The 26,576-nt window shown below is 42.6% G+C and overlaps 1 protein-coding gene across 9 annotated transcripts in view; it reads left to right on the top strand.

Annotated features, from left to right (window-relative positions):
• Positions 1–26,576, top strand: part of PBX3 (PBX homeobox 3) — a 232,080-nt gene that overhangs the window by 176,243 nt on the left and 29,261 nt on the right. For all 9 annotated transcript variants that reach the window (XM_077922598.1, XM_077922594.1, XM_077922597.1 and 6 more), the window contains 3 exons: positions 9,121–9,362; positions 20,783–20,973; positions 23,327–23,462. In XM_077922598.1, the coding sequence (XP_077778724.1) occupies positions 9,121–9,362; positions 20,783–20,973; positions 23,327–23,462 (569 nt within the window). The remainder of the gene's footprint in view (positions 1–9,120; positions 9,363–20,782; positions 20,974–23,326; positions 23,463–26,576) is intronic.

Here is a 26,576-nt window from a genome sequence, read left to right as displayed (position 1 = left end):
TCACAAGACAACTGAAACCTACTGTCTAGCATTACATGAGATGACTGATGCACCAGGGTAGATACTGTATGCACACAAAAGTAATTGTGCAGATCAGATCTGTGTGTTTCTGGGCCAACTTGTGTCTTCATCACGTGTGTGTGTGTGTGTGCTTGATTCACATTGCCTCCCTCTTTTCTTACTCCACAACAGCTCCCATGGTTTCCCCCATGTTTATGTGGTTTGAGCCCTGCTAGGGTGACCAGATTAATATTTACAATATGGAGGTGGGTTTGCTTGCTTGCTACCCTCCTACAATAATCTTAATAACATATTTTTTTTAGTCTGTCTCAAGTTGTGAGTTGTAGCACTGTGGGCTCATATGATATTGAGTACCTATATTTAATGAGGAGGGGAAGTGGGGAAGAAGTTACAAAGCACATAATAAAATTGGCTTTAACAACCAGTCATAATGTGCAGTTTTGGGAGTTGAGCAGCATGGGGGGGGGGGGGGAGAGCAGAGAACATGCAAGAAGACCAATTGTGTACATAGGCCTTATTATGTGCACCTCTTGTGATAAACAATCTGTGTTCTTTAATGTCAGTTTCTTTCTCTTTTTTAAAGTTGATCATGGTCTTAAAGAGCTAAATTAGAAACTTATAATTTATAGGTTTTATAAATTATAAAGTAATGTCAGTAGTCTTCACCACCCTGGCTGGCTAGCAGACCCTGGGAGATAGAACATGGTGTTGTTGCTGCATTTGTGCAGACTGTAAATTGTGCCGACAAGAGAGTGTGAATCACCATATTAACTCCAATGTAATGTGCACCTTTTTGGTCAAATTATGTCGCAAAACTTGGGGTGCATATTAGATTTGATGGTGCATTAGATTCAGTTGCAAGCTTGATAAACACTGCTGACATAGCAAATACTTTTTTAGTTTCAAGGTTTTGAAAATTCAGATGCGCATTAGATTTGGTGGTAAATACGGTAGCTGTGCTTTGTGGCTCATGGTGTTATTTTAGTGTTCCACTGACTTCTGGAGAGAGTCCTCCTGGTTTCAGTGGCTGCTGGGGAAGCTAGTGCTGTAGATGGAGGCTAGGCATAGCTCTCAGGGTTTGTGTTAAGACCAGCCATGTTAATTGCCACACCAACACAATATTGCAGCGTGACAACATTAAATTGTGTTTTTATATGCGAGCAGTCATTATTCTCTGCTGATGCCATATAGAAAATGAAGAGCAGGCATTTTCAGATATCTGTTCTCTTGTTAGAAATGCCTCAAGGAGGCAAAATAGAGCTAGCAGCTAAGATCTCTGTAGTTTTCGGTTTGTTGGGGATTGGACAACCTCAGCTCTTAGCCTGTGACTTTGTAAATGAACTTCAGCAGTCTTTGTCTCTTGATGGTGTTTCTCTACCCCCACCAAATTCTCGAAGTCAGGGATGGGGAACCTTTTTCAGCCTAGGGGCCGCATTCCCTTCTGAACAATCTCCTAGGTGGGTGGGCCTAGAAGCAAAAATAAGCAGAGCAATGAATGTGAACTTTATCTTTGTACAGGAGGCTAGTTTACACACACACACACACACACACACACACACACACACACACACTCTCCATCCATCCATCCATCCATCCATCCATCCAAGCAAAATGTATTATCAAAGTTCAAGGATACATTCTAGTCAGGCAAAATACCCTAAAAGGAAATACAGCAGGGCCATCATGGGATGTTGCCTAATGAGAGTGGTGTGTTTTGGTGAGAGTCCAGTGAGTAAGTTAGAGAGGCCTGGAGGCTTTCCCCCATCGGGTAAGCTTAAAATCTATAGAATAGGTCAGTGGCTGTCCTTATTTTTAAAAATCACAAATGAAGAATCCTAATGGGAATCTTTATTGCCAATCAGACCGCTCTTATGGAACTAGGAAGGTGATTTGGTGGTGATTACATCTTTGAGTTGAGTCTTTGGTCTTTCTGTGGAACACCAGGGTCCATATATATATGGTGGGTGGTGGGCATGTCTTAAAATGGTTGATTTACCACTTCAGAAAAATAACACATAAGCACTTCACAAGGTGAACAAGCAAGGCAAAGGGATTGCTCAGTCGGTAGATCATGAGACTCTCAGGGTCATGGATTTGAGCCCCACAATGGGCAAAACATTCCTGCATTGCAGGGGGTTGGACTAGATGACCTGTGGTCCCTTCCAACTTTACAATTTTATGAAATTAATAAATAAGATGGAAAAAGCCATGCCCTGTATCTCCAGAAGAACTCTCTTGGGCCAACCTTTCATTGTGCTTGCAATATTACTCTGTTAGCCAAGATACCTACTATACAATTCAGACACCACGGGTTTCTAATCTGCTTATTTATAATTCAAAAGCTTGCCCATATATTAATGAACCCTTAATGAGCTGTTGAAAATGCCTGAACTACAGTCGGATTATTAAACTCAAACGGCCCCTGTAATCATACCATTTGAGTGGGTTTTTAGGTGCTTTTCATATCGACGGCTTTGTATTGTGAAGGAGATGGGTTTATTCGGAGGAAAAGCTTTGTAATAATTTTGACCTGCAATTTATTTATTGGCCTCTGAATGCCGTCGCCTGTGCAGGCGCGCTCGTCTGTTATCTGTGGGGGCAGGTGCACAGCGCGTTGAAAGACAGCTAATTAGGATCTGCTGAAAGATATGCTAAAACTGTGGTTCTATAACAAAGCCAAGTTCATTGTTAAACAATGTTTTAGCGTCTGTTTATGTGATTTGTCTGGATCCTGCAGATACCAAAATGAATGGTGTGGCTTTAAGTAGATGGAAATAGGGAGCAAACAGGTTTGTGGTTAACTCTACAGCTCACCCATGAAGATTTTTGAAACTTTGCCTAGAGGAAAAGAAATTGTCAGGCATGAAAGTGGTCCTGAAAGATCTATCAAAGGTGTACCAGCTCAAGCTGCCATATTTAATGTGGAAAGATTTGGCTTTAGGCCGATGCATAGCTCTCCAGCTTGAGTCCTTGCACTTCCATTGCCATTAGTACCTCTCCAGTTGTGCTGGAAGTGATGTATTATTGTGTTCTTTCAAGCCCACTCTGTACCTTAATACCACGATGCATTGAAAGGTCAGCGAGCTAAGCAGTAATAAACTTGTAGGTTGATATACTGAGGAATAAAAATAGAGAAACAATAGCCACAGTGTGAGCTTATATGTCAAAAATACATATATTATTAGTGCATAATTTATAAAGGCAGATGCTAGGTAGCATCCATTGTCTGAAGCTGTTGAATAAAGGAAAGGCTGGGCTCGGCAAATAAGGTGAGCTTGTGAGATCCTCTTTAAAGGAAGAGAAACACAGACCCAGGAAGACAGAGTAGATTTTTATCCAGTCAATATCAAAAGGCCTAGAGTAGGACAATCCTTCCCATCAGCCAGTCTACAGAAGAACAGCCTTCTTGTTCATTATATACTTGTGTTGATAACTGTAATTCAAAAATTAACGAGGGAAGATAGAGATGGAAATGGTGCATCCTCTTTCCCCCACACATGGTCTTGTAAGTGTTGCTTAAGTAGTGCCTCAAACCAGAATAAATGTTAACAGCTCATCCTTGCCCCCTTCTCTTGGTGTACCAGCATATGCAATGGACTGTATCACTTGCCAAGAAATGGGGTAGGACTCACTGCAAGTAGTCAAAACAGGTTTCATTTGGAAACAATCCAAGGTTATCTGGAAACAACTGTGCCATTCTGCCCTAGCAGTTTCATAGCCCTTGTTCCAAACTGTGCAATTTTCAAATTGTGTTATGTTTATACTGTAATACTAGCCATGGCCAGAAAATGACTGGTCTCCCATTTCTGATTGCCCATCATAAGCTCCTGCAGGTACATAGGTACCCTCAGGCCTGTGTTGAATATGATCAGATAGTGGTGGTTTTCATAGGGAAGTCAATATGGAAGAGGTGCCCAGAGGCTTGGAAATTTGAAAACTACAGAGTAGTGGCAGGCAGATTTCAGGTTTGTGAAAACATCCTATAACAACCACCCCACCCAATCCACCAGTGAGAGGCAGATGCAAAACAGCTTATGTTGGTAGTAGAGCCAGAGAAAAAAAATGTGGTTTGTGGTTGTGTCAGTGTATCTGCAATATAAGGCATCTCATGGAGCATTACATCAGGAAACCATAATGTACACGTACAGAACGATAGCTGAATTTACTGCAGCTGACGGCTTTTAACACAGAGCGCTGAAACTGACCAGCATAGTTGTACAAAGGCTAATAAAGGCAACCATTTAATATACTTACTCAACTGATGAGGAACACTAAGTTTGAGAGAGAGGCAATTAAAACAAGGGCAACCAGGGCAGGGTGGTAACTTGTTTTTTATTTGTTGTTATTGCTGTTATCTTTAGTACAGTCGTACCTCGGGTTAAGAACTTAATTCTTTCTGGAGGTCCTTTCTTAACCTGAAACTGTTCTTAACCTGAGGTACCACTTTAGCTAATGAGGCCTCCCACTGCTGCAGCTGCGCCGCCGCACGATTTCTGTTCTCATCCTGAAGCAAAGTTCTCAACCCGAGGTACTATTTCTGGGTTAGTGGAGTCTGTAACATGAAGCGTCTGTAACCTGAAGCGTCTGTAACCCGAGGTACCACTGTATTTAGTAGACTGCTTATTATTATACAGAGGCCTCCAAGTGACTTATATTGTTGGCATCCATTTGTCTTGAGAGACAATGAAGTGCACCTCTGGGGTGAAGAAAAACTGCTGTGTTAGCAGCACCAAAGTGACCTTCCCAAAGGAAAGCAGAATAATACATTTGGCACCAGCTTGGCTGCAGGAGTTGCTGGAAGGAGCCATCCAACTGCCTTAAGGACTCCACTCCAGATTTGTGTAGGGCTTACGCCTTAGCCTTTTCTTCTCCCAAAGATATACCACAAGGCAGTGGAGGTTTAGGGTTAGAGTTTTCCTTCTCCTATATGGGCTGCCTTCCCAGGTTGACAAGTTCCATCTGCCCCTCACTTCCCTCTACAGCACATGCAGAAACCACCTTCTTGACCATTGGACCACTATTGGTCCCATCTGCTCAACCCGCCGGAGCCTGTCTTTGCATTCAGGGAAGTCCCTAACTCACCAAGGGTTTGAGACTCATCAGCTACCTTCACCGGGTTTAGCTGGCCAGTTGAAGCCATTCCCGGGTTGTGGCCGCTGTCACATGCTGACAACTTCTAGGAGTCACACATGAGAGCTAGGTGCAGAGTCAGGGCCAAAGGAAGACAAACTACCCCAGAAGGAATATGATGTGTCTGTCACCCACCAGAGGTTCTACTCCTCCCCTAACACCTCATACACCACAGTGATATAGCTTAATTAAATACATAAGCATAAATAAAATACATTATAATAGCAGCACATTATTAAAGCTTCCATGCAATTCATTAAAAAAAAATACAAAACACCCCCATGCAGCCACGGAAGGTTTGTCAGCATACTGACAGCAAAAACAAAACTATAATAGATCACCAGAAGCTTGAGAAAACAGTAGGTTTTTATTTTGTGGCAAAAATATGTCATCAAAGGTGCCAGGCTGACCTCACTGGAGGTTAAACAATTGTCAAGTTACTGGGGGTTAGAATCCTTGTTATCTACTGAAAATCACCCAGAGACTTACCTGTAGATTTCAATCTACCTTTTGCCCATCTTAGTGTTATAAGGATACCTGCCCTCCTCTCTCAAAACTCTTTTCTTCAAATAGGACTAATGGTGCATCTAGCCCAATACTGTCCATCTTATCCTTGTCTATCCAGTGTCTTGAACAGAGTTTTTTTCTCCCAGAATCTTTTAACTGGAAATATCGGAGACTAGAGCTGAGGCTCCTTCCATGCAAAGCATGCACTCAGCTGCCTAGCTCAGTGAGCAGTCATTTAAAAATTCTCATAGAGTTAATGAAGTAACGTATATAAATTAGCAAAAGCCTGTTTGTTTTTCCTTAGGAGAAGAATTGAAGCCCTTAGCAGGAATAGACTAACCATGTAGAAGATTGCTTAATGCTTTAATGAGAACCTGATAAGACGAAATAGCAAAGATGAAACATTTTATAACAAGGAAGCAAATGTGCATTGTCAAGTCCAAGCAATGAACAAACTCTGGTGTCAGTATCCCAAAAACAAATTTAGAATTTGATGGTAATTGGGGTGTACTGGAGACGTGGGAGGAGAAGAAACATGTGATAATTTATCAAGTTGGCTTTCTGCCTTCCAAACGTTTTAGAATTCACACACACAATTCTGAATGTGGAATGCTGAATGTGGAATGGTGAGATTCTTATCATGTCAAGAAGAAGCTTGTTTTATGGGGTGGGGGGTGGGGACAAGAAAAGCAACATATCAGACAGAATATTGCTCACCAACTTTTGCAGTGTGTGTTCAGATCTCGGTAAGATGTAGCAGGAGCCAGGTTGAAAAGGGGGAAGGAAGAACAATGGATGTGGCATTCAAATTATTTGGTGTGGTTTGTGTGTGGTTTGTTGAAGTAGGCTGATGACATTAAAATAAGATTCACTGATAAAAGGAGAAAATGCACCCCCCTTTTTAACGCCCATGGTTTTCAACATGTATATAATAATAAAGAGGGTGGATGGAGAAATAAAAAATATGAGAAGTTGGGGCAGCACTTAAAATTCTCAATAAGTTCTCAGTATCTACAATCAACCACCCCATATAATCAGACAACTTTAAAGTCATTACAGACGTGTGGAAAAAAGGCTTGTGTAACATAGTGGCTAAGAGGATGAATTACGAATTTGCAAGTCCCTGGACTGAAAGTCACCTCTGCCAAGAACTCACATAGGCAAGCCACACTCCTTCTTTAACTCAGTCCTCCACCAGCAATTTGGAGGTCATAATACTGCCCTAACTCACTAAACGTATGAGGCACTTGTAACACTCCAATGCAGCTTCTAAGTACGAGATGGGGTACTCCTAACCTGTGGTGCTGCATCCCACAGTGGGGCATGGTTTGGCAAAAATTAGAGATGGGATGGAGCTTGTGGATATCATATTATTAAGGGACTTTGTTACCCAGCAATGCCAGTGACCAGGGATCTTCTGTATACCAAACATGCACTATAGAATTGTGCTTCCCTAACACCCGCTTACTGCTTTTTGCCCAGATCTTGCTCTGGTTGTGCATTCTTGGACAATAGGGCATTACAGTTGCCATTCTGCATATTAAAGAGGGATGCATTCATCCGTTCGTTTTAGTGGGGCATGCATATGTATAGCCGTGCATGTATGCACCCTCAAATCTTGACCATCTATCAATGATAAAGATAAGCAATTTTGCAGTGAGCCATTTCATTTGTCTTAACAATATTGCAGGCAACTGATGCTTGCTACAAAGGTGGTTGATTTCAAAGATTTTCTTTTTAAATACATGTGTCAAATATATGACAAGGGATTGGCTGATGTTTGTGCAGGGCAGGCCGGTCACAAATCTGTCTCCTTCTACACCTCCACACCTTTGAGGAATTGGGCTAGATTCATGCAAGTGAGTCAAATTTAACTGCCACTTCTGAGCTGAACACTTGGCAGTTTATGGATGTTACTGTCATGTCAGCTGCACCTGATGCAGAGCTCGTGTGCCGCTGTGTATAAACAACAACATGAACACCACAGAAGGCAGAATCGGCTTGCAGACTCAGTAGGTGCCAGCTCCTCCCCCTGAGGGGATCTGTCAGGAATACCTGCTTTTAAACCGATTTGAAGAGGTTAATTGAGCTGGGATATTTTTGGGTTGTATTGCATCTTTAATAGAAATGCCGATCCAAGGAGCCATGGCTCTAGTGATTCCCCCCCCCCCCCAACTGTAATTATATCTCAACTTTGTTTTTCAGTGGTGTTGAGAGCATCTTGGCAGCAAGCCCATTTGACCTGATTAAACCTACAAATTGTCAGCCTTGATCTATAATAGTCAGATGAGACTGGTGATTGGATGTCATTTTGGGATCCTCTGGCTAGAGGCGGAAATTTTATTTATTTTTATTATTATTTTAAAATAAACACTGGTGCTTCTCTGCTAGCTGCTGATAACAATGTTGGCAATTTTGAACATGTTTTAGCATGAAATGGCAATTTAAACTTTCTGGGTGGTTAAAAAACCAAAAAACAAAGTGGTTTTGAGGCTGCATACATCACAGCATTCTTTACAGCAGAGCTGGGCACTGCAGACTATGCATATTGCATTCAGTAGATCTAAGACCTAATGATTGAGTATCTCCTCAGGAAGGGTGATCCTCTGGAAGGATATAAAGTACTATATCCCTTGACCCATCAGTGAAGTGGAACCCTCCCTGCTTTTCCTTGAACCAGGAATAACCTCAAGCCATTTTATTTGCGCAAAATACACGTGTGGAATATTTTGCTGAATAGACAGTTTGGTATTCCAGTTAAAAATTGTAAGCAGGTTACTAACCCTCATAACTTTCTTGTTGCATACCATTCTTTGTTACTAATGGATGTGGTACAAAATAAGCGAATACATTTATTATATTTAATTATAATACAGTAAACATTTTTATCCTCAGGTAAAGCTCGAAAAGCTTACAAAGCAGCCCATGATAACAGTGGCTCAGTCCACTGCCAACTCTTTAGAATAGTCTGCTGGTCCTTGACTGCTGCTCATATTATTGCATCAACAGTAAAAGGCAGACTTTAGCAATTGGTATGACCTCCTAAACATATTATTGTAGGAACAGTGTCTTTGTTTAATATTTCTGCTTTCTGTGATCCTTTGAGTACTTTGAGCCGTTTGCTTACATTGCATTACAGTGAATGCATTGATTAACTTACTTAAGTCACAGAATTCTTCTCTTCTTGATGCAGAATTTGGGTTATTTTGGTTCAAGATCTTGAAAGATCTTTACTTTTTGGAATATTGTGTACGGAGTGCTTAGTAATACCTTCCTCCTTGAACGACAACTGCTAGGATTGGAAGCCTTCACAAATCCATATGAAAATGGCTCGCAGCAAAGTGTGTGTGTGACTCCTGCTGCTTTCCCTTCTCTGAGCCAGTGGAATAGTTAGCAGATTTACTGGAAACAGGATATATTAACTTAGGTAATTTTTCTTCTTGTTATTTCCTTCACCTAAAGGTCTCAGCATCCGAGGGGCTCAAGAGGAAGACCCTCCTGACCCCCAGCTAATGAGATTGGACAATATGCTTCTGGCAGAAGGGGTTTCAGGTCCTGAGAAAGGTGGAGGATCAGCGGCGGCGGCGGCAGCAGCAGCAGCTTCTGGTGGATCTTCGGATAATTCTATTGAACATTCAGATTACAGGGCCAAATTGACCCAGATCAGACAGATCTATCACACGGAGCTGGAGAAATATGAACAGGTTAGATGTTGCAATCCTCTCCCTTGAATATATGTGGCTCCATTGTCCTCTGTTTTGCTAGAGCCCAACCTGCAAAGTACTGTTTGTTTATGCCATGCTGTCAAAAATTAATAGCTTAAAGATTAGCAACATCAACAAGTAACTTCAAGCTATACTTCCAAGTAAGTAAGGTTCCATAAGCCCACAACTTGAAACTTGGAGGAGCAGCCATGCAAGATACTGTCAAATTCTTTAAACTGCAGTCAGAAACAATAATAGGTAGTCAGTTACATAGCATATTTCAAGTCCTCCAAGTGTTTCAGATTTTTTTATTGCATTAATCCTCACCGATGGCCCAAGGAAGGTAGGCTGCTGTGATTATTACCATATTGTAGCTAGAAGGTTGAGATAAATGTGGTTTGGCTAGAACAAAAGTAGGGAACTTCAGGCCCTCCAGCCCTCTCTGTCTGGCCCTCAATACGCTCCCCACACCTCTCCCCAGCCCCATATCACACCCTTCTTGAGTGTTTTTGCATGGCTGGAAAGTGTCCTTAAACTCTGATAATGCCTCTTGCTTCCCTGGATGGAGGATAAAGAATTGTGAATGAGTGCCTGGTAGAAAGCACACTGCTGTACAAAGGTAAAATTTACATTTGTTGTTTCACCCACTTGTGCCTTTGGCCTCATCCACCACAGATACATGGCCTCTTGAAGGTTGCCCAGAAGGGAACTTGGAACTTAGGCTGAAAATGGTTCCCAACCTGTGGACTAGGGCCACTCTGTAAGTGTCTGTAAGTGCTTTGAAAAATCCAGATGACTGCATTAGAGAGATTAGTCATTTGCTGTGAGTTAGGATTCCACTACTAGGACAAATCAGTCAGAAGTGCTTTACTAACTTTACTTTCTGTCAACATTTTTTTGTAGACGATTCTTTGCTTGCTGTAGGTTATTTTCAATATGACCTATGGTTTGATTTTTATTAAAAGTGTTAATAACTGCTCTGGCCCAATGAAACCACATATACCCCTCTACTTCATTTGTTTTCTCTTGAGGGGTTCAGTTACTCAGTGAGCCTTTTGTCACCAAGTGATGGAGAGATTGTCCATCCATGTTCACGTAACTTTTCACAGAGATAGAAAGGGAAGACCAGAGACCCTGGCTTTGTTGCTGTACCACTGGCAATGTCATTTTGTTTCCCTGAGGTGCCTTATAAAGCTTCTGAAGCTTGAACCATATCAGCTCAATGAACCATAGGAACTTGTGGCTGGTTTTCTGAGCAGAACTTTATAAGGAAGTCCTGGCTTCTACGGCTTGGCTCTGGCACTTCCCTGGGAGTGTGTCAGCTGAAACAAACTTGAAGTGAAACCGCAAAATCCGTTGCTAAATGGGGGTTAATCAGAGGCTGCAGTCCTACCAGAAAACATGCAGCTTGGTGTGGTTTTTGCCTATCTCAGCATCTGTGTTACAAGAATGTACATCACCAATGTGAGGAAATTTTTCCTTTCTGGAGGTTCCTAGCTAGTTTCGGTATTTTGGTTACAAATTGCAGTGACTAGCAGAAAAGATTACAACAAAACATTACAACAAAGAGCATTTAAATGAACCTATGACTTTGAAAAAAATGCATCTTAGAATGAATATTATAAGGCCATTATGAATTTCTTTCATGTTATAATAAAAACAGCTTCTTTACTACCCAAGTACAAGTGACATTTGGGGGGGGGGTGTGGAGAAAAAATCAATTGCATTTGAAGTGTTTGCTTAAAATTTTCATTCCCCCCCCCCCTACTTTTTGTTTTCTTGTAGCTTAATATAAAATGCCCTTTCTAAAGCCAGTCTGGAAACAGTCTTGGGTTTGAAAGGTTAACACCTCAGAAATAAAATGTTTGTTCATTTATGATGGCAGTATGAATCAACCCGTTCAGCTGGTTCAGTTCTAATTCAGCAGAAGATTGTGGATTGGCTGTGTGTTTGTGTGTGTACAAGATTAATCACAGCCATGCTTTCATGATATTTCTCATAACCCTGAGGACCAATTATTATTGTCTTCAAAAAGCCACCTACAAAAATTACTGAATCCAAGAACTGGTTGCTGCAGCTGGAGGAGGTGTTAGAAATAAAAGCTATGTCTGTGCAGAAAGTTTCTCTGGATGGTGCATCTGCAGGCTTCTGCATGGGGTGAGTTTGGCTCAGTTATCCAAACAAGGACAGGACCTACATATTAATGTTGGGTATTATTTTTTATATTGTATCCACTTCTGCATTTCTATTTCTGCACTAATTTGCACCTGGAGTAGTAGTTTAACTAACAGGAAGCAAATGGAAACTGGTTTCTAAGAGAGTTAGAAGGGGTATTTTCCTCAGTGCATGCCTGCATTTCCCTTCAGTCTCTCTGTAGCTTGTCAAACAGAATTTGCAGGTGGCTATCCTCCCCCCACAAAAACAAAAAAACATCCTAGTTCACCGAAACTAGGATGAGTGAGATGAATGTATATTCTCTGGGCAGCAATGCCTGTTATACCTCCTTTTTTAAAAGCTACTGTCTCCAACCTAAGTATGTTGGACTGTCACTAATAAACTTAATATATATTTTTGGAAAACTATTTTGATTATATTTTATTGCTTAAGCAGTTTGTTATTTTTATAATTATGCTATAATCCACCTTGAGTGGTTTTTCCAGAAGCAGGAAGGTGGGGTATAAGTTTAGTTACTTTGGAATAAGCTTCCATGGATTCAGGTCCACTTCTGCAGTAATGAATTAGTGTGTATTTTAAGGTGACTGATTGGTTTTTGCAAGAGAGTAGCATGACTACACCTCTGAAAATATTAACAAATAAGAAGCAACTTCTACAACTGCTGAGCATATTTCATATGTCTGTGATAAAGCAAATTGAGTCTAATGATTTGTTCACTAGGGTGAAATAATGTATCTTCTTTTGCAATTACTCTTATTTATATTGTGTACCAAGAATGTGGCATTTCTTGTATGGAATGTTGGCTTCTGATTTCCCCCCATTGAATGCCCCTGCTTTTCTTATGCATGCCTTTTGGCTTCGTCATCCTGAAAAAAAATCTACTAATCCACCCCCCTCAATTTTCTGCAGATACTTTGAAGTCAAGAAGGGCTGACCTCCATTATTTCTTCAAGTCCCAGAATATTGGTCATTTAAGTGCAGATTTCTAGACCTCTTGTTTTAACTGTAGTAGAGACAAAGGAACATCGACCACACTTTAAATGAAAATGGTGCATGGAAAACCTCAACAGACAGAACGGGAGCAGAAATAAATTCTGATTGTTGTGGGCCGTCATTTCCCTGGCCTTGTAGCCTCTGACTGTAATAAATGTAAGCATTTGGAAGGAGCCCAGCGTTCAAGCCCCGTAGCTCCATTTGCAAAGGTTTCAACTGAAATGTCAGATCCATCCGTCCAAACCCCAGGAAACTGAGGTGGGGAGGGAGGGGGAGAGAAACGCTGCTGGGAGAGTAAGAGACAGAGCGGATGTGAAACACGCAAGTTTTCCCCTGTTAGTCCTGACACCCAGCAGTGTCTACTGTACAGAAATATGATAATTTTTTTCATGCCTTGTAGCAAACTGTCTCGTACTAGTTTGTCTCGAACTGTGCCTGTCTCTGCAGCTGAGGGGCAAATGGGACCGCTCCTCTGTCTTGATTGGCTCCAAGTTTTCTGAAAGGTTTCTACAGGTGGGAGCAGGGGAGGGTAGACTGGTGGAGGGGCCATGAGATGTTTGTAAAGAGAAAGCAGGTAGATCAGTCTAGATTTCATTTGGGAAGGGGAGAGAGAATGCTTGGGGCAATTTAAAATAAACAACTGTGTTTGTGAGAGAGAGAGAGATCCAGACTAGTAGACCTTCAGCCCTTTCAGATCCACATTTAGCTCAATATAATCAGTATATGGTCACACATTAGTAAAGTTCCCTAGATGACTTACAAAATACAGTACAATACAGTAATAAATAAATAATACAATTGAAATACAGTAATCATACAATATTAAAACATCCAATAATGAAAACACAGTAAGCACAGCAACAGGAAACCTTTATCTATTCCAGACAGAATGAAACAAATTCCAGAAAGTATGGTTGATCTGAGAAACTCATTACAACTGTAGCTTAGTAACAGGATACAAGCAATGATGAGCAACAGGCTGCTGGATCAGTTTGTAGTAACTTAGCCTGCTGCTCTTCCATCCCCTCTCTATCATATTCTGTGCTGTCAAAAATTGGAATGTTAACTTCTCAGGGCAGGAGCCTGTCAATGCCATGTCAATGGTACCATATAAATAAATGATTTTCAAGTATTAGGACTTGGGGAAACATCCCCTTACCTTGGAGAGCTGTTGCCATGGTGTTGGCACTCTTGGACCAGGGAGACCATTGGCCTGATTTGGTAGCAACCAGATCCTGTGTAAGTTGGCGGCTTTCAGTGCTTTGAAAACATCCCTAGCAGACCACAGTTCATGATTGGTTGTTGTGTTCATTTGGGCTGGGTCACAATTAGTGCATGCAAAGATACAGGTAGAGTTAAGATGAAAGCTAAACAGGAGGTGGGTGATGAGCAAATGAAATTCATTCCCTACTAAAATGGAGGGAGTGGTGCAAGTACTGGCCTTTAGGAAGTTATGTTGCCAGAGCTGGCTTGAGCATGTGGCATCTTCGGGCAAGTATTGGATTCCCCTCCTTAAACTGGCACTGTAATCAGAGGAGAAACAACTAGGTTGTAGAGCTGCCATTTTAACTTTCCACAGTCCCACCCACTCCATATACTTTCCCTTTAGGGCAAAATGTGAGGGTCTTAAAGGCACTGTTTAAAGCTGTCTGCTTGTCAATGCTGCTGTGTTGAGCCCACAGTGCCAAAGGGTTTCAATGTCATCAGACGGCGTCCTGCATGGTGCCTTACCATCCTTCAAGCTAGGGCACATCCCACTTCCTCTAAAACATCTGGTGTGGTACAATAGGGCAGGGTCTACTTTGGTTCTAGCAGTTCTAGATGGCTTATCAGGAACTCAGCTGTTTTGAAGGTTTCACAAAGGAGTTTCACAAAGCCTCAGTTAAACCCAAGAGCCCTAATTGTGAATGCTGTACCCAGCCCTGGAAACAGGAAGTGTGAGTTGCTCCATTTGGGCTCCCTATTCAGCTGTAGTGCTGCCCCACAGTCTTTAAAGCACCACCAAGTCTCATTGCCTTTTTGTGTTCGCATTGCCTTCTTTGAACCTAGAAGCAAAGGCCAATGTTGTCATTATTGCTGTGTTTTTCTCCCACCCTCCCTCCTCCCCCCTGCCCAGAGTTTGATTTTGACATTTGTTGCCAGTTAAGGAAATGCACTTTAAAGCAGCAGGAAAAGGCCGGGGGGGGGGGGGAGCTCTCCAGAAAGTGTGTCACACCATCAGCTTCTCACCCACTTTCTCAGTGCCAGGAGAAATGCTTCTCTTCGTAATTTACAGCTACTGTAACAGAGATGGCATATTGAAAGCTATCTTCTATAATTACATTGAAATACGTTTTTGCTGCAGGCAAAAGTATTGCAAATGTCCCAAACCTCCCAGAGCAGCTGGGAACCTGCTGCCATCACCTTCATGGATCTCTCCTGGTTACCCCATCTTAGAAAGGATGCTTGCAGAGTTAGGAAAGCTGCAGAAAAGGGCAACCAAAGATGATCTATGGGGTGAAGAAAGGCTTAACCTGGTTGGTCACTGTGGAAAGCAATACATTGGATTACACAAACCTTTGGTCTGATCCATCAGACCTTTATAATCAACGATACATATGGAGAAGGGCAAACACTTCACAGAAGGAATGGGGTTCCTGTGCCTCCCCAGATGTTGGTGGATTACAACTATAATCATTTCTGACCCACTAAGACTGATGGGAGTTGGGAGCACAACAGTTGTGGAGGGCCACAGGTCCCCCATCCCTGCATTTAAAAAAATGTTAAGTTTCTAATTCTCATGATAACAAGAGTTGCTTCTCTGTGGACAATACCTATTAAATCTATTAAATTGGAGTGGGGACTTGGCAGGATTTGCAGGGGCTGTAGCTTCATTTGCATAGGTCATTTCCCCTCACACCTTTGACTAATGTATAGATAGGAAAACAAAGACATACATTTGAATTTGTTTAATTTTTTGAAGGCCAGAGTAGCTTTTCCAAGCCAGGAACATAAGAAACTATCATATAGTGCCTTAGGGTGAAGTTCATCTCAGTAATGATGTCTCACTGGCATCAGCTCCCCAAGTTTTCACCTGGAGATGGTTGGGACTGAACTTGGGACTTTCTGAATGCAAAGTATGTGCTCTCCCACTGAGCTAAGGTCCCTCCGCCTGCTTGTTCCTCCAGCTTCCATTATTCTTATTGGAATAGTAGCAAATATAATATGTCCATGGTCTTAGAAGTACACTTGTATATTTCCGGCAACAATGGGAAATCATGGTGCATGCTACTTCTTCAGGTGTAAGAAACATAGTTGTAGTTCAAGGAACCAGGAATGATGCCACTGCCATTAATTTGATTTATTTTGGCTGATAAAAATTATATATTGCTTGATTGTATTAAAAAAAAACACCAGCCCTCAAAGCAGTTAAAATCTCCAAGGCCTCAAGAGTCTCTCCCTCCTATTTTCATGCAGCAGTGATGTGTGTTCTTCCTCTTCCTCCCCAAGAGTCCTTGGAGTGAGGTCCAAGTGCTCTGCCAGGCATTGCATTCAAAGCGCTACAGACTTGGTGGAGGGTTACGACCTGTAATTTTTTACTTTCAGATGTGTAAAGGCAAAAGAGAATAACTGTGCCAGAAGCATATGCATCTTTCTTAAGGGTGTACCCAGATTTTAATTATCTAAATGTAAATACTTAACAAATTTTACTTAGAGTAATGAGCTAAAGTGCACACTACATAAATGAGATGTTCTAATTAATCATGTATGAACTACTGGTTTAAAGGGAAGCTCTGTGAATCCCATGGATATGCTGGTCTGCTGCCAAATTGCTAATCAGCGTTTGCATTCATAGGCGTCTTCGCTTTAATAAGTTACGAGAGATGTTTGGAGGAAACGAAGATGAGGGTGGTGGTGTATTTTCTCTTCTCTGAACAGGCAGACATTACCTGAGCTTGTAAACTTTTAACCTCCAGGTTAATTGGTGAGGTGAGTTTGGGTGGCTTTTATTTTAATGTTATCCTCCTTTTCAGACATATATTGTCTCCCAAAGTGGCGCATGCCAATGAAAAAATAATAATTACAAACTAAAAGCAGAAGAGGCACAAAGGGAGTGGAATGAAAATATAGAAGAGGGAGATCCAATCAGGATGACAAGGCCAGAATGAAACTATGAGATGTAAATGGGGCATTTATACCCAGTTGGGGCCAGGGTGATCTTCCCCTGCTGATGTTCTTGCTTGGGTAGAAGTGGTGAAGCTACCTACTGGCCCTTAATTCTCTGTCCTTCCCCCTGCAGTCCAAAAGCAACAGAGTGACTTTATCCACTTTCTTAATTTTAGAGTGATGAAGACTGTAACAAGAGCTCTTCTGGATTAGACCATCAGTCCATCCAGTCCAGCATCCTGTGTTTCCCACAGTGACTAACCAAGTGCCTCCACAAGGCCCATGAACATCAGGGCAACAGCATCCCCCAGCTTCCACTTCCCAGAAAGTAGCTAGTCTGTTATTGTTTCCCAAGCATCTCACAACTGAAGCTCACTTTTTCTCCAGATTAAAACTGGATGCAAACTTCACTCTTGCACCTGAAAAAGTTTGAGTAATCATTACACTGTCCTTTGTTGTCAATGTTAATTGCTGTTTGGAAGATGGATAGGAAGAAAGGAAGCTCAGGACAGTTACTTGTAAAGAAATGCAACAGACCGCATATAACAATGGACCATTCTGTGGGGTCATTGCATCAGGAGTGATTACAAAACCTCATAACACCCCCTTATCAGTGGCTCAGTAGAAAGAAGCAAGGCTGGAGTAGCCAAACAGCCTCCTCCTGGGACAGGTAAACCTGCTGCATTTGTGGACTAGTCACAATTGAATTAACATTTATCATGCTGGGTGTAGAGATGCAGTGGGAATAAAATTTACCCACAAACCAATGGAGGCTGATTGGAAGACAGCCGGGCCTGAGCAGGGAATCCTAAAGAGATGCTGCAGGCAACTGGTCCTCTGTGGGTGCATACTTTGGGCTTACAGGAGCTTTTGATAATGTATGGTTTTGTTTTGTTTTGTTTTGTTTTCCAGCAAATATTTTGGTATAAGCTCTGCAAATAACTTATTTGGTCCAAATAAGATAAAAGGATAGTAACAAGAGGGCTGGGGATAGCAACTCTTCTTGTAAAGACTGCCTGACATTAATTGCATGATTACAATTATGTATTACTTTTACATTTTAAATAACAGCTGTTGGGTGTGTGTGGCAGCAGCATTTGGGACCGTGGTTTAGCCCTCCCACTATAAACAATGCCCCCCACCTGGAAGCTGCTATTCGAGAAACTTTCATTGGCACTACTAGTAGCTTATCTTCCAGAGTGAGTAACAGCTTCCAGAGGAAAAGAATCTTTTTATCAGGACTATTAAGGAAGAAATGGTTCCAGTCCAGTCCCAATCCTGTTTACACAAATCCATAGCTGCTATGTAAATTATAAAAACAGATTAATGACAATCATGCAATTAAAATCTTCCTTAGTTTGATCCTGAAAGGCAGTGGGCACGTTAAATCTTGAGGAAGGAAAATGGAGAATGAGATGGTAGTTCTGTAGCTTTCAGATATGTGAAATATTCTATCAGCAGGGCAGATGTTGGATCCAAGGAGCAAAAAGACATGTTTGGCTTGTATGCAAAGAATAAAGAGACTGGAGATTATGTGGTGGTGATACCTTTCATCAGGACACCTTGTTGGTGGAATCTTAAGAGCTGATCACAGAGTTCCTGTGGAGCTCTGTGGAGAGAACTTTACAGAGACTGAAAACCCATACCTTTTATTAGGGTTGGCTAAGGGGCAAGAGTGTTAAGCATAATATAAGAGCTTTCAAGTTACATAGAACATAGGGCTAGGGCAAACATCTTTTTTCTTCAGGGAATTCTGGGGAAAAGAAAATAATAGTCACCAGCTGATCAGAACTGTGAAGGAAAACTACCTGAATTTGGAGGCAGCAGGTTGCGGATGAGATTGCCCCCTTTTTGCACATTTACTGGGGGGTGGGACTTAAAAGGAGCTCTTTTGCAGCTCTGAGCAGCTGGTGGCTGCCGTTTGCTCCCTGTGTATGGGGTGTTAGGGGAGAGGTAGTACCTCTGGCAGGCGACATGTCATGCTCCTAGGTAGTTTGTCCACCTTTGGTTCCCCCTGCACTCAGTTCTCACCTGAGTGTCTCCTAGAAGCTGTCAGCATGTGACAGCAGGCACACTCCCAGAATGGCTTTGACTGGCCAGCTAAGGGCAGCCAAGGGGTCTCAAACCTTCAGTGACTTAGGGACTTCCCTGCATGCAAAGACAGGCTCCAGCAGATTGAGCAGGTGAGACCAATAGTGGGTCTAACAGTCAAAAAATGTGGTTTCTGCATGTGCTGTAGAAGGAAGTGAGGGGCTGATGGGGTATGTCAACCTGGGAAGGCAGCCCATATAGGAGAAGGAAAACTCTGATCCTGAACCTCTGCTACCTTTTGACTATAGTCATTTGTAAGAAAGGCTTTGAGAGTAAACCCTGAGGAAAGATCTGTACCTGCTGCCTTGTGGGCCATCTTTGGGAGAAGAAAAGGCTAAGGAGTAAACCCTACACAAATCCAGAGTGGAGTCCCTAAGATGGTTGGATGGTATCTGGTACGCCTCCTTCCAGCAACTCCTGCAGCCAAGCTGGTGCCAAATGTATTGTTCTGCTTTCCTTTGGACCACATCAGTGAAGCTGAGAAAGGAGGTCTTGTCATTTGGGAAGCCCAGGACCCTCATACACACTGCCCTGGCTTGCTCCCCAGTGAGGTTACTTTAGTGCTGATAACACAGTGAAAACAGCACGGGAGGCAGCAGTTACGAGTTACTGGTCCCTGCAGCCACAGCAAACGCTGTGATTTCTCCAGCGGTTTTACTTCACCCCTGGAGGTGCACTCCATAGTCTCTTGAGACAGACAGGTACCAACAACACCCTGAATTTCCTATTCCCCCAAATGCAATGGAGCTCCAGTGAGCTTCCCCTTGAAAATTGTGTACCCACAAAACTGCTGAAGTTCCCCTGAACCCCAATTTATTTTCAGGTCATAAAATGGGAGGGGGAGATTTTATCTCAGCACTTTCTTCAACTGATATGTTAAAATTAAAAATGGGGCAAGAAGTTGTGAGAGGGGATGGTGCCGATGTGCCAGGGAAGAGCTTGTGGTATGCTAGCTGTTAAGTTGATCAGTTTGGCAGGTGAAGCCAAATCCACATATTTATATATTTGGCACATTTATATCCTCTATCTTCTATCATAGAACTCAGGGCAGCATACATAGGGTTCACAGATATCTCCCATCCAGGCCCCCAACCTGCTTATCTTCTTCAGGTTGCTGCATTTTGTGCCCACACCTCAGAACATGTCTCCTGGCCTCTGTGCCCTCCAGGTGTTTTGCACTACAACCCCCATGATCACTGATCATTGGCCATTATAGCTGAGGCTAATGGGAGTTGTAGTCCAAAACATCTGGAGGACACCAGGTTGCAGAAGGATTCCCTGGGATATATCCCTCTTCCATACCTAGTATATGAGGGCAGATACATTCTGAATGCCCTTCTCTATTTCAAAGTCTCATAGTCTTAGCTGAATCCTACCATCAAATACCTGTTTTGTTTCTCCCTTTTTCCTTTAGTAAAATCACCACCAAACATCAGCTTTGTCACTTCCCCATTACTACTGATGAAAATGTCTCTGAACAGATATTACTAGCCAAGCTTGATGGTTTCCCAGAACCAGGGGACTTATAAATCTGCTCAGACTATTCCATCCTAGAATCCACCAGGGAACCAAAGGTCACTAGGAGACTGCACGCCCTGTCTCCCAGGAAGAACATCATGGCAAGGGGAAGAACCTGAACCCATCAATGCATTGGTCACTGAAAGTGCAGCTGCTCCAATGCTTGCTTTCCTCTTCCCTCCCAATTTCTTTTTCATTTTATATTGTGTCTATCAGATTGTGAGCCTGTGGGCAATAATTGTCTTGTTTTTAATCTCTGTACAGTGCTTAGACAATTGCCAGTGCTTTACTAAGAGTTAAAACTAATAATAATAATAAATGCTAATTGATAATGTAGTTAATTGATAATAAATAAAAACAACCAGCTGTCTTAAGGCTGGGTACATGGAAAATTTTAAAACATTTTCTTCTTGTTGAGATCAGGATGTGATATGATTTTGCCAAAACCTGTAACTGTCCCTGTAACTTTGCCCCTGTAACTGTCCCTTCCTTCTTAGGCTTGTAATGAATTTACCACACACGTGATGAACCTTCTTCGAGAGCAAAGTCGGACACGCCCCATTTCTCCAAAGGAAATAGAGAGGATGGTAGGCATCATCCATCGGAAATTCAGCTCCATCCAGATGCAGCTTAAACAAAGCACTTGTGAAGCTGTCATGATATTGAGATCACGGTTCCTTGATGCCAGGTAGGTCACAAGACGCTATGATTTTCTTGTCTTGATTTGTTGGTGATTTGTCCAACGCTACAGGATTTGACACTTCTTTACAGCCAGTGGGTTGTAGCTAATGTTAGTCTTACTCAGAGTGGACCCACTGAAATTAGGGAACCCTCAGTTAAGCTCCCTGGATGAACTGTGTGTGCCCTGACGTCCATTGGCTGCAAGAGCCAACTTTTATGACCAGCTGAATTGCTTCTGGCAGGACAGGAATTTATATATGAATCCTTGCTGCATACAGGAATTCCCAAATGAAAGGACAGAAAAGACGTGGTTATTCTAGGAGGGGCCGAAGTTCATGGCCAATTAGTACTTGGAGGCAAACTTCCATGCTGACTAGGTGCAGACAGATGTAACAGTTTAACACTAGTCATGTTGGTTCTTCAGTCATGGTGTGATCCTAGCTTCTCAGCTTGCCTTACACGGACTGACGCATACCAGCCAATCACCAAGTCTCACCCGTCCTCTCATGTTTTGCATGGGCCGCTGGTTGGTTGCAAGGCCTTTTTGGTAGTAAAGCTCATTGCCAACCCTCTCCTTATACAGCATGCCTGACAGCACTTTAAGAACTCCGCAGTGACATTTTGGTTATGCAAATGGGTGCACCCCTAACCGGTGTGGCAATGAAAAAGGTTGCTGCCACTTGGAAAGGGAACAGCTGCACCTTTCAGAAGCATATTTTGCAAACAGTTCCTCTCAAAGAACAGAAAGCCTAGACAAAATAAGTGGAAGTGGAGTAATGAGAGAAACAGGGCTCCAGGGAGAGCGGTAGAATGCCGGGGGATAAGCACACCATGATACTGATGGGCTGTAGCATGCCAGATGGAAGCTCCCTATGGAGTAGCCGTCCTATTGTGGTAGTTTGATTGTGGCAAGCCTGGAGGGGGAATGGAGCTTGGAGGGAAAACACTTACAGGGAGTTTTCTAAAGGGAGGGGGAGAAAAGACTTCACAGAATTTTCTTTTTAAGAACTGAGTTTTATTGAAGAGATCTGTAATGATAATTATGGGTAGGAAATGAATATGCATAACAACTCCGTCTTCAATATCACACCAGTAAACTGAACAATTAAACCATGCTCAATACTTCTTGCCCAACACTTCCTTCTGGTTCACATCTATTCCAAAATGAAATAAATTTGGCTCTGTTGTTCCAAGAGTGTAGCTTGGATTGATGTTTTCTCTTTTCCTAGGTGTCTGATGTGAGTCAGATTCAGTGTTGGCCCAAGGCATTTTGCTGCCTGAACCAGAGCCCAAATGTTTGTCCCCACCCCTAACTAGGGTTCTTGCTGCATCATTGAGATACCAGCAGTAGCGGAGGAAGGGGAGGGGGCACCACAGGCTGCAGGGCACCCTCCAGCAGGTGGACACCGCACTGCCTCCTTCCCAGCCCCATCTGCCCTCCAGCAGGCCCAGCACTGCCCCCCAAAGCAGCAATGGGCACACCGCTGACGCGGCGTGAGCCACCCTGCAGAGCGTTGCAGCTGCTGCATCACTCCCAGCCACGAGTGGGTCCAGTGCTGCCGGAAAAAGCAGCGTGGGGCATTTCACCTGGAAGGGGCACCTGGAATGGGTGTGGCTGGAATGTGCTGGCCTGCAGGTTTCCCTCCCGAGTCCCAGGCAGTCTCCCAGCAGTGCACCCCGCAATGTTTTTTCCAACAGTGCTGGGATGGTACACACCAGCTTCTTCCCTCCTGGTGTGGCGGGTGCACGCGCATAACACACACATCCCAGGTGCTGCCAGGGATTGCTACGCTGGTGGATACCAGCTTCTGCCTTCATCTGCTCCCTTCTCATGGGAGCAGCCCAGCCAGAATAGCCAATGATCAGGTGTTGTGGCAGTGCATCTCTAACAGCAGGTTGCCTCACCCTTGCCCCAGAGGGAAAGAGACAAATGGAGATGCAGATGAAGTAGAGTACCCTGTACAATGTTAGGATTTCCCACACCGCCCAAAATGTGTGTCTCATTAATATCTAGATAACACACTATAAATAAGTTCATCAGTAATCTGAAATCTTGGTTTGCACATCTTTGAACTTCTAAGAACAACAGGTAAGTGGGATCTGGACCTTTGATGGAGAGAGATGGGCAAATGAATTCTTCCATAGATAAGCAATTGCTCCTCTTCTATCAGTTACTAGCCTCTCACATCAACCCTGATAAGAGCCAAGGTTTGGTTTGAATAAGTGGTGAAGCATCAATTTCAGCTAGCAAATGTTAGGGAGAAGTCTGCTTTCCATATTTATATCCTAGCTAACTTTCAGTAATGAAGTCTCACAGCTGTAATATATTTCTTTCCTTGCTTTCTTTCCTCTTTTTGCAGGCGGAAAAGGCGTAACTTCAGTAAACAAGCCACAGAAATCTTGAACGAGTATTTTTACTCTCACCTCAGCAATCCCTACCCCAGTGAAGAAGCCAAAGAAGAGCTGGCAAAGAAATGCAGCATTACAGTATCACAGGTGGGCTGGGGTTTCTACCAAGCTGCTTGAAAGCAGGTTTTTTGCTATGGGAAGAGCCTTTGTCTCTCTTCCCTTCCTAAAATAACAACAGCCTTCCTTCCTGAGACTGGTAGAGCTGAGTACCATTAAGGAGGAATTCTTGAAATTGGCCTGTCTATACCCCAAGTGGTGTCAATTAACTACAAATGAATGACAAGCCAATTGAAAAGTGTTTTGGAAAACTAAAAAGTGATGCTTCAAGTGATTGATTTATTGCACTTATATCCCACCCTTCATCAATTGCATGATTCCAGGGTGGGTTACACCACAATAAAATGCATAAAAATGCAATCAAAAACATTTGCAGCGAATAATCTAGAACTCGATTATCAAGTTAGTCCTCAGCAGAAATTGCAGCAGCGGCAGCAGCATCAAAACAGTTCCCAACAAAAGGGAAAATAAAATATATTTAATTGGCATTGAAAGGTGGCAAGTGATGGTGCCAATCATAACACTGGAGGGAGGGAATTCCACTCACAGGCCGTATCACAATGAAGCTCTTGGCAGGAGCATGAGAAGGGTTTCTGTTGCAGCTCTTAATGCACAGTCAGGGCCAGTGTAGAGAATTGTGCCCCTTTGTGTATTTAGACCTCAAGACATTAGTAATGGCTTCTTACTGAGCTGAGCTGTTATTCTTTCCCAATGACTCTGGAGATGCCATTCTGGAGATCAGAGATTAAACTGGAAGCCATCTACAATCATACCTTGGGTTACGAACGCAGCAGGTTGTGTGTTTTCGGGTTGCGGACCATGCTGAACCCGGAAGTACCAGAACGAGTTACTTCCGTGTTTCAGCAGAAGCACATGGCAGAAGCACAAAATGACGTCATGCGCAGAAGCGGTGCTTCAGGCTGCAAACGCTGCGGGTTGCGAGCGTGCCTCCCGCACGGATCTCATTTGCAACCAGAGGGATGACTGTACTGCAGTCCCTCTTCTTTCAGAGTCAATGAAAGATGCAGGGTGTGGGACTTAATGGTGGAAGTGACATCTGTCAGCTTCTGATTTTTAACTTCCAGGAGTCACATTGTAGCCAGCACAGTGAGATCCTTGAGCGGGTTGGAGTGGGGTGTATTTATAGGCTTCATGGTCAGCTGGTGGAAGTCACTTCATCATGGGTGAATATTGCCCAAATTTTGGAGGTTTGCTAAACCTTTGCAGGTGGAATGAGCAGGCCCCTTGGCTTTTAATTCAGAACAGAGTTAGGAAACTTGTGCCATGCCAGATGTTGTTGTCTTCCGTTTCCCATCATTTCTTGGCCAATGGTCATGCTAGCTGGGGTGATGGGAGCTGAAGTCTGGCAACACCTGGAAGGCTACAGGTTACCTGTCTCTGATTTATGTGCTCTTAATTGTTTTTTTGCATCAAAAGCGCCCAAGAGGACATATAGTTGTTTGAAAATAGCAGCTTTAAAAAACCAACAACAAAAATCAACTACCCAAGTACCTATAGATCAATCTTTTAATGCCCGAGAGAATAAAAAATATTCACTCTACCTATTCATTTCACCAGTAAGGTAGGGTAGCTGGGCCTTGCTGCATAGTTAGTCTCAAAGCTGCAGTGCCACCACTGAGAAGGCCAAGCCTTTTGGGCCCTGCTGTGGCCTGTGCAAGCAGTTTCAGCTCCCATCACCCCAGCTAGCATGACCATAAGTTTTCAGTTATCCTAATTATGTATTTATTTCATTTCATTTACATCCCACCTTTTTCTCCAAGCAGCTTAACGTGGCACGCATGTTCCTTCCGCCTCTGTTTAATCTTCACAACAAACCTGTTAGGCTGAGAGGCAGTGACCGCTCTAAGGTCACCCAGTGCGTTTCATGCCCTAGTGGGGATTTGAACTGTGGTCTCCCATGTCCTAATCCGACACTCTTAACTACTCTTCACGGTTCTATAATACAAAATCTTTACCTGATACTATCTATTGTATTTCATATTGTTTGTAAGTTGCCTTGAGACTGTTTGTAGAAGGCAACTAAGACATTTAATAAATAAATAATAATAAGTAATTACCTGTCAATCAGATTGTTAAACATTAAACATTGAATCAGTAAGGCGAAATGTATTTTTGGGTCAATTTTCCTGCAATTGGCCAAAGCCTACACAAAGCCTCTTACTCATAGCCAATCAGAATGCAGCCCTTTGGTAACAGTTCAATGACAGCTGTTTGTGCTGTAGCAATAAAAGTCTAGTAGACAAAACGACTGAGGCACTTGGTACATTAGAAGTGTCACAGGCTTAAAATACTGCAGCGGGATCTGTGTCTCCTGCCTCAGATGAGATGACTTAGCTGTGGGGAGAGTTTTAGATTTCTATTCATGCCCAAACATACAGCTTAACGTCTAAGGGCTCTAAAGGCATCACAGTTGTCTTTAATGTGAACTGCATGCTGCACCAGCAATGTTTGGAAAGAAAGAAAAAAGCAAATCTCCCAGCACCACAAACATGGAACTTTGATTCTGCATCTTTCTGGTGTGGAAATAGAGCATAAAGCGGTGAAGGGTGCATTTCTAATGTTGATGTTTTCAGCTTTAACAAATTTACAAATGCACCATGCTGAGTAACAAAAATAAATACTTATACACTCCAATTTATCACTATTGGCTCATGATATTTAATTTTAACAAAAAAAATGGAAATGTACTGACATTTCAGTTTAGAAGTGTCAGAGTATTAGTACCATTTTCACTACTCCTGTGGACTCTCTTTTAGTCTTTCGCTGTCTCTGTCTTTCTGACTCAGTCAGAATTTGCCCTTGTGACATTCTCCCAGAGGGCAGTTGGGGGCCAGACCATAGTTGCAAAAAGCCACATGAATATGAAGTAACTATTTTTGGTTTCCATTGTTAGTATTTATAATAATAGTATGTCACATTTCATTTGAAGAAGAAAAACATAGCTGCAGTTATTGCTTGTTAATAATAATTTAAAAAAATCAATTGGAAGTTCTAGTGTGGAGATCTGTTAACAGTCCACATACTCTGATTTTCAATGTGGCTCCTTTCAATGAATGTGGTGAAAGATAAGAAGCTGCATTATACCAAATCAGACCTTTGGTCTAGCTAAAAAAATACTGTGCA

The sequence above is a fragment of the Podarcis muralis genome, chromosome Z (assembly GCF_964188315.1).
Source record: "Podarcis muralis chromosome Z, rPodMur119.hap1.1, whole genome shotgun sequence".
Classification (NCBI taxonomy): Eukaryota; Metazoa; Chordata; class Lepidosauria; order Squamata; family Lacertidae; genus Podarcis; species Podarcis muralis.
This window is presented reverse-complemented; position numbering and strand designations above follow the sequence as displayed.